The 10,092-nt window shown below is 31.2% G+C and overlaps 1 protein-coding gene across 1 annotated transcript; it reads right to left on the bottom strand.

Annotated features, from left to right (window-relative positions):
• Positions 1-1,244: 1,244 nt before the first annotated feature.
• Positions 1,245-3,005, bottom strand: LOC125503646 (transcription factor MafAa-like). Its single transcript, XM_048664366.1, has one exon. It carries the CDS (start codon positions 2,795-2,797, stop codon positions 1,853-1,855), a length of 945 nt encoding a protein of 314 aa, XP_048520323.1. The 5' UTR covers positions 2,798-3,005; the 3' UTR covers positions 1,245-1,852.
• Positions 3,006-10,092: the final 7,087 nt, after the last annotated feature.

The following is a 10,092-nucleotide window of genomic DNA, read 5'->3' as shown; positions in this document are numbered from 1 at the left end:
TTTTAGTTAGTTTGTGATAAATTTATCGTTTTGAAATAACAGTTCTTAAATTTGAAAGATTCGCAGATAATTTTACTAATTTAAATAAATTATTAAAATGGAAAAGTTTTATAAAATCATAAACATGTCTACCTAATGCATAAAAATGTTATACCTAGTTATACCCTACTTTCAAATGTTATTTTATTGATCGATAATAATAAATTCCTGCAAAAGAAAGAAGAAAACTATTTTTTATGTGCGAAAGCGCACGAAATAAAATAAAAACAAATTTCTATATGAGAAAAGTACACTTGATTAGCTTTCATTAAACAAAAATGTTCGTGAAACCTACGAGATTTTTCAAATACCTATTTGCTAAAAAATAAAAAGCACCTTTAATTTTAAAAAGGAGGTTTTCATACCATAGAATAAAGCAAAGAATCTTGATGAAATAAATCAAAATATATTTTTATCTAAAATTGCACTTTTTTTTAGACCTTGAGGTTAGTAGTTGTATAAATAAATAAATGTGCTCTAATTTGGGAAATACTTCGTTAAACTAGAGCTTTTCAGACAGGAAATTCAGCATTAAATCGCAAATATCATATCGATCAAACATAGCAAGAACCTAATAACATTTGAATTTATCGTTATTCTAAAGCACACCATTAAATCATAATATTTGTAGTGTTTATCAGTGATTTAATTGCAAATGATTGCCTAGAATATAACTTCTTTTGTTTTCGCACCCTATATTATTAAAATGTTTATTTTCGAAACAAATTGTTGATATATAATATTATCAAACATGAATCTGTTAGTTTGGGGGGTGCATTGTTTTGTTCAAAGTAATATTATATTTACATTATAAATCGCAAACTAATAAATAACTCATGCAAAAGGGCTAATATTGATTCAGTGTTTTATTCAAATTTGATAAATTAAATATGAAATAAATGTAATGACGGCAGGTACATGCTATTTGGCTGGCTAGAGCAGTTATCAATTTGCATCATTCTGGTTTAGTACTTATTTGCATGTTTCGTTAATTTTTACTGTTTATTCTAATAAAAATAAAAACTATAAAATTTATTTTATGCTCAATAAATCTAGGTAGCAGCATGTAAAAGCCATGTAAAAGCTACTTCCTGTATAAGAATTAAAAATAGAATATAACTTTGAAATTTAAATAGTTGTAGAAATTGATTTTTTTATTATACCTACCTGTAAGAATATTGAAATGTAAAAATGAAACAGGATAATTGGCGTAGCCAATGATTTTATTGGTCTCTAAAGTTCTGTTATTTACAACTTTTTACTCATATAACATATTCAATATATTATATTCTAAAAACATAACACAGCAGGTCCAAAATTGACCCCAGGTATATAAAAATATTTCATGATGAATGTACAAAACCATACATAACATTTCCATTAAAAAAATTCGTATAATAATGAAAGATATGCAAATCGTTTCATTCGACATTTAATAGTGATATTGTTGGTTGGTACATAGAAAAATCGGAACATCAAAACGACTAAAAATAGGCTTCAATTATAAAACTTAAAAATTAAAGTACTTAATAAAACGGAGCATAAAACTGATGCAATAATAACAATAAGTTTAATGCTAATTTATTTCAAATAACAATATGAGAAATAAAAAAGCGTTTTTTGATATAAACGTATTACATACTGTTTTTAGCAATACATAAATAACCAACAGCTATTCACACAAATTGAAGAAAAATTGGCACAATACCGCTCCAATTGTAGTCTAAAAAATACTTCGTTTCACTTGTTTTGCGATCCTTGGCGGAAATCCAGAGGGTCGCAAGAGCTATACTCTTCGACCCTGGAATTGATGTCACACATAGTATTCGGCCGAATTCTGACCATCGCAATTTATATTCTGACTCGCCTGGTTGCGGATTTGGAGTTTTAGACGATCAACCTCCTGTATTGCTCTGGCTAATTCCGATCTGATTCTATGGAGCTCATTCTGCAGGCTTCTGTTGGTTTGCTCTAGTTCGTGCCGTTGCTGCAATCGTTTCGATCGGCAATTTTGAGCATATCCTCGGTTTTTCAGAGTTCGCCTTTTCTGCTTGAGTCTGACGATTTCTTCTCTAGGACAACCGTGAAGCCTTTTATTTAGCTCTCGCACAGAAAGCGTCATAAGCATTTTGTCGCTCAGACGACCCAGCTCATCTGAGCACGTTGAATAACCACTGGTATTGAACTCATCACTCGATCCGAAATATCCACTGTCGTTTTTACGAAGTCCCAGTCGAGGTGAAAGTGCACTCGCCAGCGAAGACACTGATTGAGGTCTTTGATGTAGCAGATGATTGTGGTTTTGGTCCTCCGGAATTATACCTGACGGAATGTAACCTCGTCGTTCCCATTCCGGATCTCCACCCATGCAATGAAGCGGCCTGAGGTCCAAAGGTTGAGGCTCAGAACGCATCACTGGTGGAAACCACATCATGTGCTGTTGCTCCTCCAAGCCAGATGATCTATACGGTGCAGGCGATTGGCTTGGAGAGGTATGCGGAGGTGTATCTGGATTTGTCATGTTGATCATAACGGGTTGTTGGTAGATCGGCTCTGACGGTGTTACATTTCTTCTATCGTCCCAGCCCTGAGCCCTTCCGCCCATTCTGCTGCAAGAATCTTCCTCGTGAGGTAACCAGGCCACAGATTCAATGTACTGACGCTTTTCTTCCCTTTTCACTGTGATATCCTCTAGATGGTCTAACACAAAATCCTGAACATACTCTTCGGCTAATAAATCTTGCTGATTGTCATCCATGATGCCCACATTCAAAACAAAAAAAAACACTGGCTAAAAAAGTTCGCCGTGAGCAAACACTTCGCGTTATTTTCGAAACACTTTCTTAAGGTTTTCGCAATGCATTTACGACGGCGGCAGAATCATTTTTGCTGCCACCGACAGCGGTGTTGGTGGCGCGTCCCGGATAGTCCTGGATTCGAGTTGGAGAGGCGGGCATTTGGATGGAAGGACCGCCTTTATCAGTCGATATTGTATAGGTAAGTGCAAGAGAGAATGACCAGAATCCGAACGGAACTGCTATCCAAGAGAGAGACGCAAAAGGAAATTTGTTTATACCTTCGCGGCCAGTGGAGAGCGGAAAATGTTGGGGTGTTTTTGAATTTTATTGTGTGTTAGAAATGTTCCGGCATTCTCATAAGATTTCAGCATATGGGCCACTAAAGTTGAACGGGTTACGATTTTTATTGTCAAATGCATGAGTTTGCGTTATTGCCAGCTATGACATGTTTACAGGATATTCTAAAAGCTCACTGGACTCTGGGGGTTGAGGGTTTTTACTGCCAAACCCATTCAATAATAAGATTTTTTACAATTTTAATTTAAATAGGTATAAACTATTCGTTGAGAATTTTCAGAAGATTATCGCGTCGGATTTAGCAGAACTTGTGCTTATCAGGTTTAATTGATACCCACTTTGAAGATAGTAAATTTAATTGATTCAATACTTAAAATGTTATCATTACTTTAGTTATTCGGAATTATTAGTGTAGCGATTTGTGTGCTATAATGTAAAAGATTGCTAAGATGCCACTGGGGTTTACGTTCTAATAGATTTATAACTATTTACTGATATTAAATTTGCAATACATTACAATGAGCGGCGGCAAATGTATTGCATATAATTATTTAAAAATCCGTTGTTTATTTTTGGGAAAATTGCTCGGACTCGTCGATTTTTGTTTTTAAATGCTCATTTTCTGAACCAAGTTTTTATACAGGATGTCGCAAAAAAAAATTATGATATCAAGGCCAACTTTTTCAAATAGAAGTTTTATTGAATTCTCTACAAAAACCTAATCATTTGGCGTCTGAATGTCGTAAGCAAAAATGACACGCAATTAATTAATTAAAATTTTGTTACACCAAAACTAATTAAAACTAAGACTAAAAGAGTTAAATAAGTGCTCAAACAGCCACCTTCTTGACCATAACCAGCCAAACCGATGTATAAAGTCATCATTAGTTTGTTTATTGTTATCTATATTATTATTCAACATTATTGAGTGCCTTTCTGTCAATATTCCTAATTCCCTGCCTAATTTTGGTTTCTAAGTCTCCAATGTTTAGCGGCCGATTTACCTAAACCTTGAATTTTAAATAAGTCTGAGTTTTAATTTTTATCAGTTTATAAGTTTGGGTGGTAATTTTGCTTATGACTTTCAGACGCCAATTTCCCAAAAACCGGAAGTATAGGGTGTGCTACATAAAACATAATATTAATTTTGTAGAAAACTGAATACATTTGCAAAAAACGGGATTTCTATTTGAAAAGTTGGGCTTGATATCATAACATTTTTGGGCCACCGTATATAAATAAAAATTACAATTTTTAGGACTGGCAATCGGAATCTGATGATAGAAAACCTGCAGAATCGGGTTTTCAAAAATATTTACAAAGCGAATTTAATACTTTTTTCAGTTGGTCAATTTTGCTTTGCGGTAATTTCAGCAAGCAGAAATTCTAGAATAGGTACACACGAGTATATTTTACTTTTTCTCTTATTTGAAATGCTGTATGCTGTATGAACACTTTTTAAAACCATTATCTTTGCTTAAGTTTATATTTCTTTTCTTCTAAGCTAATTCTTCTGAACAATCGCTGTTTTGGAGTGGTGTTAGTGTGTTATTGGCAACTTATTCACTTCAGTTTTGATAAAAATCACAATATGTAATTCAAATATTAAGTAAATTCTAATTATTTTTAATGACATAATAAACAATTAAAATGTGCCGACAAATTTATTATTATTAACTATTTAAGTTACAAAAAATAAGCCCTGATGATCTTGTACAGCAAATTCTATAGCAACAATTTAGATTATTATAGAAAATTTTATTCTCAAGTACATAATAAAATACAACTTGATAAATAAAACACTGCACATGACCGGGGAGCATTCTTGTAACTAATATTTTGCAAAACTATTTGAGCCCCTCAGTTTTTAAGATTTATATTAAAAAAAGTTAAGCAGCTGAAAACAGAATATTTTTGTTTCTTGAATTGTTTTATCATCTTGCTCTTTTTTTTTAGAAAAAGTATGCAATACTTTTTTTGTGGCAAAATTATAACCCCACAAAAATTAAAATAAAGTACGAGTTACAATGAAAATCAGCGTCAAACAGCAGATTCTATAGCAACAATTTTAAATTAGTTTTGAGCCCTACAATCTAAAGTAAATTTTGTTCTCTATTAACTTTTCTACACGACAAATAAGACAATGGGGAGTTCCGGGAGCATTCTTTCTTCGCCAGTTTCAACAACACAAGTTTTTTTATTGAAATTATTTTGCATAATGTTTCTTTTTATAAGGAACATTAGCAAATTTCTTATGACAAAATGTTAAAATAAATTAGTTTAAAAAAAAATAAGCGCGGAACACTTTGCTTAGCAGATTCTAAAGCAAAATTTTAGATTATTTTCAAACCTTACAGTATATTTTGTTTTATATTAGTTTTTCTACCAGATAAATGAGGCCCTGGACAGTTTCGTAGAGAATTCTCGCAATTCAACTATTGACAAAAATATTTAAGCCTTGACTTTTTAAATTGTGTATTTTTTTATTAGGCCACTAAAAACGGAAATTTTTTGTTTGTTGAAATTATTTTGCATAATGTTTCTATTTCTAAGAAAATTAGACAATGCTTTTCTTATGACCCAATTATTAAACCATAAAAATTAAATAAAAGTCACAATAAAAAATAAGCGCCGAACACCTTGAACAGCAGGATTCTAAAGCAACAATTATAACAAAGCTGAAAGAAAGTTTTGTTTTATATTAACTTTTTTACTCTATAAATAAAGCACTGGACAGTTCCAGGGAGCATTCTTGCAAATAATATTGACAACAATATTTGTGCTAGTTTTGTATTTGTTTAAAATTAAGCAGCTAATACTTTCTTATTGCAAAATTATAAGCCTATAAAATTGATATAAAGTGACAGTTGCAAAATTAATAAACGCGGATTTCAGATTATTTTGAAACTTTATAATCAGAGCATTTTTTCTGATTTATTATATTTATTTGCCTTTCTACTTCATAAGTAAAAGACCAGCCAGTTTCGGGAATTCTTAATATTGACAAAAATATTTGAGCCCATAAGATTTTAAGTTTTAGATTAATTTTTGTTTCTTGTTATTATTAGTGTATTTTAGTTCCTTTCATAAGAAAACAATGAAATTATTTTTTCAAAATCGTCAAATGATTGAAGTTGAAGTTAATAGCATGTTTACAAAAATTGCTGGAACTAAGTTCTACATTAAGTTATCATTCTGAAATGTGCACATTACTATTAAAAAATGACTGAATAACAAAATGTGAAAGTAAATTAAAGAACAACAAAAAATCTGAAAACCTAAAGTTTTTCAAAAAATCACATCCTATATAGCGGTACCCATCCAAACGTAAAAATTTAGTGAATTAGACCTTCATGTACGGTTGAAAGTTTGAACTTACCAACTTAAGTCAAAAAAAGTAAAAATATAAATCAAATCAAATTTTATTTGCACTTTCATTAGGTTTCTTTCGATAGTTTGTTTCTAGTTTTCTTTAAACTTGTGGTTTTCAACCCATTCCCCATTAATTTTTCAACAGATTTTCGGAGCTGTATCTAAAATCATTATTAACAAGTACATACTTACATTTAATTTACATATTTTACATTACATTGAATTTAGAATTAATGCTTTTTTCGAACCAACTAATATAAATTTATTTCGTATTAATTTAAGCTACATTTCCAATCAAATTCGAATTCGAATTGTAATTCAATAGCGAATACCAAATGTAATTGAATACTGAAAACCAAATAAATTGTAAAAGTTGTACGAGAAAAGTTGCATGCGTAGTGATTCTGTTCATCTTGAGGGAAATTCGAAAATCAGGGAAAGTTTAGTCGAAATGTTCTACAGAGTGATGCACTGATTTTCACAAGATTCAAGAATAATTTTTGCATATACATATTACCAATTTGATTCTAAAAATTAAACTGAATCATATATAATTCACGTAAAACTCAATTAGAATAAGTGAAAACTCTCAGTCCTTTATCTCGTCTTCCGCACTCTTTTGTTGTCTCTCTGCCATTTCTTCCGTTATTTTAAAAGGCACGCTTCATCTTCTTCGAAATCCGTTACTTTAGCTAAGTTGAATGCATTGAATCGACTTATAAAAGTTATAGGTCATCAGCAACAATTCTACCTCAACTAGCTGGCTGCATCTACATTTAACTTTTTTTTGAATTTTGGAATTACCTGGAAATATTTACTATGCCGGGTGGATGATAGTAAAAATGAGTCGATATGTGTGTTCATTCATCGGTTATTTGGGAAAGTGGAAGCATCAGCAACGTCGAGGACATTGCATAGACAGCAAAAGCAGAACTTTGCTGACGCATAAGAATGTGAAGCTTCGCCGCAGAGAATGCGATGATCAATCGATAGTAAAAGTGCTGCCGCTCTCTCCCCTTTTGCTCGATTGTTTTTAAATCGGGAAATCGATGCGGATTTAGGATTTGGCACATATTTCCATCATTTGCTTCTTCTATAGACAACCCTCGGATAAATTATAATAATACTCTATCACGAAAGTTGAAATTTGTATTTTGGGAGGTTTATCACTTTAGATCTGATCAGTTCCACTAAACAACCTGACTTTATCTAACTGCAAAAGTCGAGTTTCCAACTAGTAGAGTATTATAATAGTGGTCAATGACGAAATAAGCACTGTTTAAAATGTTGATAATAAGGTACATAATTTGTGCTTAAATTATCTAAGGATCACTTCTTTAAGCCGCTTCTAAAGTTCAATTTAGTTTTATTGCATACACTCATACTGAATATGCAGATTTCTTAGATAATAGGTACATTTCCTCAGCTTTTCTTTTACCTTCTTCCATTAAGGAATAGGACGCTTTTGTTATTCCAGCTTTTTCTAGGTGCATTCACACTTTACTTAATTAAAAGAATTAATTTTCCTGTTTTAAGTCAACAACCTCTGTAAATTAATGCTAGGAGTAGCAGCTCAGTAGATATCTTCACATGAAAGTAATTTAAAGTTTTCACAAAATTTAAAAATCAAGAATTAGTAATATTTGATGTGCAGATCCATAAATGAGAAGATTTTGGTTTTTTTATTCTGTTTCAATGTTTATGGGGATTTTACCTATTTTGAAAAAATTTGATGTGTGCTCTAGATATGAAAGAAAATTTCTATTCGAAAAATTCCTTTTCTTGCTTTATTAGGCTGTATTAGGGTAAAATCATTTTTAGCTGCTTTTCAAATATTAGCTTCATTTCACGTTCCAGCGAAAAATTGTTGTTAAGGTAATACCGCTAGTAGGTATACATAAATCTATGGAAATATCGAACTTTTTTCGATAAAGTCATCAAAATCACATAGATTCGGTTCTGGCGATTAAGAAGACGAACGTGATTCCATCTTTTCTGGTCAACTCTTTGAACACTTCATTTGGTTATTGTTATGTTTAACTGTTAATTACTAACTTTTTCTAAAATTTTCTTTACACAAATAAACTTTTAGACCTTGCACAAACGAACGCTTTTTTATTAGTATAATATTTTTTCTTGTTCAGCTTTTGTTCTAGATTGATGGCTTTGAGTTGCCTAATAATTATTTTATTTACCATTATTTCGGTCTAGTGAAGAATTTCGAATTAATTTCGATGTGTTTTCCAACATTCTCATGTTTTGTTTTGCTGTAATTTATTATTTGCAAGCTAGGTACAATGCATTTTTACTTCACCGATCTTCTCTTATGCTCATACTAGGTACATTTATTCAAATTAGGCCTCAATGAAAGTATCCGGAAACCTATTTATTTGCGCATCGACATCAAAGTCTAAACACTAAAGTCTAAATAGGTAGTTCAACTTTGTATTTTTTCTCATAGGGCACAACTGAAACCTCAAGTATATGTTATAAAATATCGGTCTATATCGGATTATAGATATCGGTTTTCAAAGCAGATTACGGCGAGAACCAAAACGAATTTTGCTTGCTTTATCGGCTCGTAGTTTCATAAATTTCGAACTGAATGAATGGACGATGCAATAAAAACGTTGATTTGTTATGACTGTATTTAAACAAAAAAGTCAATTGACTATGTCACGTGCATTTGAATTGAAATACGACAAATACATTACATCTAGTGAGCGAAAACTATGTAGGACTCTTATTTGTATTGATTTTTAATTTTGATCCATTTATAATATATTTCCATTGTTGTGGTCATTTTAATCTTGAATTCCATCGATACTGGATCATCAGGTACAGACAGAATTCTTACATTCATGTATATTCTTTATTTTATATGACTCTATGGAAAGTATTGATAACATGAATTTTATCATCACTTCTCTTAATTAAGAAACATGTAAGGACAATACGACATATGTTGAAATTACAATCTTAATTTCATATTTTTCTTTTGAGTGTAACAAAGTTCTATAGTTTATGGTATTGCATATTTCCCAATATTTAATCATGCCACACGTGTAAGGTCTCTTGATAGAAACAAACTGTTTTAAACAGCTTCCCATGTGTTATGTCAAATAGGTCAAAAAATAACTATGGGAGATTTCGAACTTATTGATATCAACGTGCATAAAAATCCATTTGTTATGTAAATTTTCTACGGTTTTGATTAAAATTAACAGAAAGTAGTTAATGATTGCATTTTTATCAGTCGTTTCTGTTTAATGGAGATGGTACTAAAGTATACACAAATAACAGTATATCACCAATATGATAAGTTGATATTAATTACCAGATAGAAACGTATGATCTAATAATTGCATGAAACTTCAATAAATGACTCTTTGATTACACTTTTGGTTGAATTATTAAATCGGCTTCTTAAAAGATACTTTATTGAAAAGTTAACGAAAACTAACTTTAATTCAGAAGAGCTTTTTCAAGGCAAATTTCATAATGTAGGCGGTCAACTGCAACAATTAATTTTTTAAACATCCTCTATTTTCTTATAGGTTTAACCATATTCCATATATATCATGAA

The sequence above is a fragment of the Dendroctonus ponderosae genome, unplaced genomic scaffold (genome assembly GCF_020466585.1).
Source record: "Dendroctonus ponderosae isolate FM_Combo_2020 unplaced genomic scaffold, Dpon_F_20191213v2 Dpon_F_20191213_212, whole genome shotgun sequence".
In the NCBI taxonomy this organism is placed as follows: Eukaryota; Metazoa; Arthropoda; class Insecta; order Coleoptera; family Curculionidae; genus Dendroctonus; species Dendroctonus ponderosae.
Note: the sequence above shows the minus strand (reverse complement) of the source record. Positions and strands in the feature narration are given on the sequence as shown.

Bases quoted from the DNA above. Each gene is read 5' to 3' on its own strand.
- LOC125503646 (XM_048664366.1), bottom strand. From the start codon at position 2,797: ATGGATGACAATCAGCAAGATTTATTAGCCGAAGAGTATGTTCAGGAT.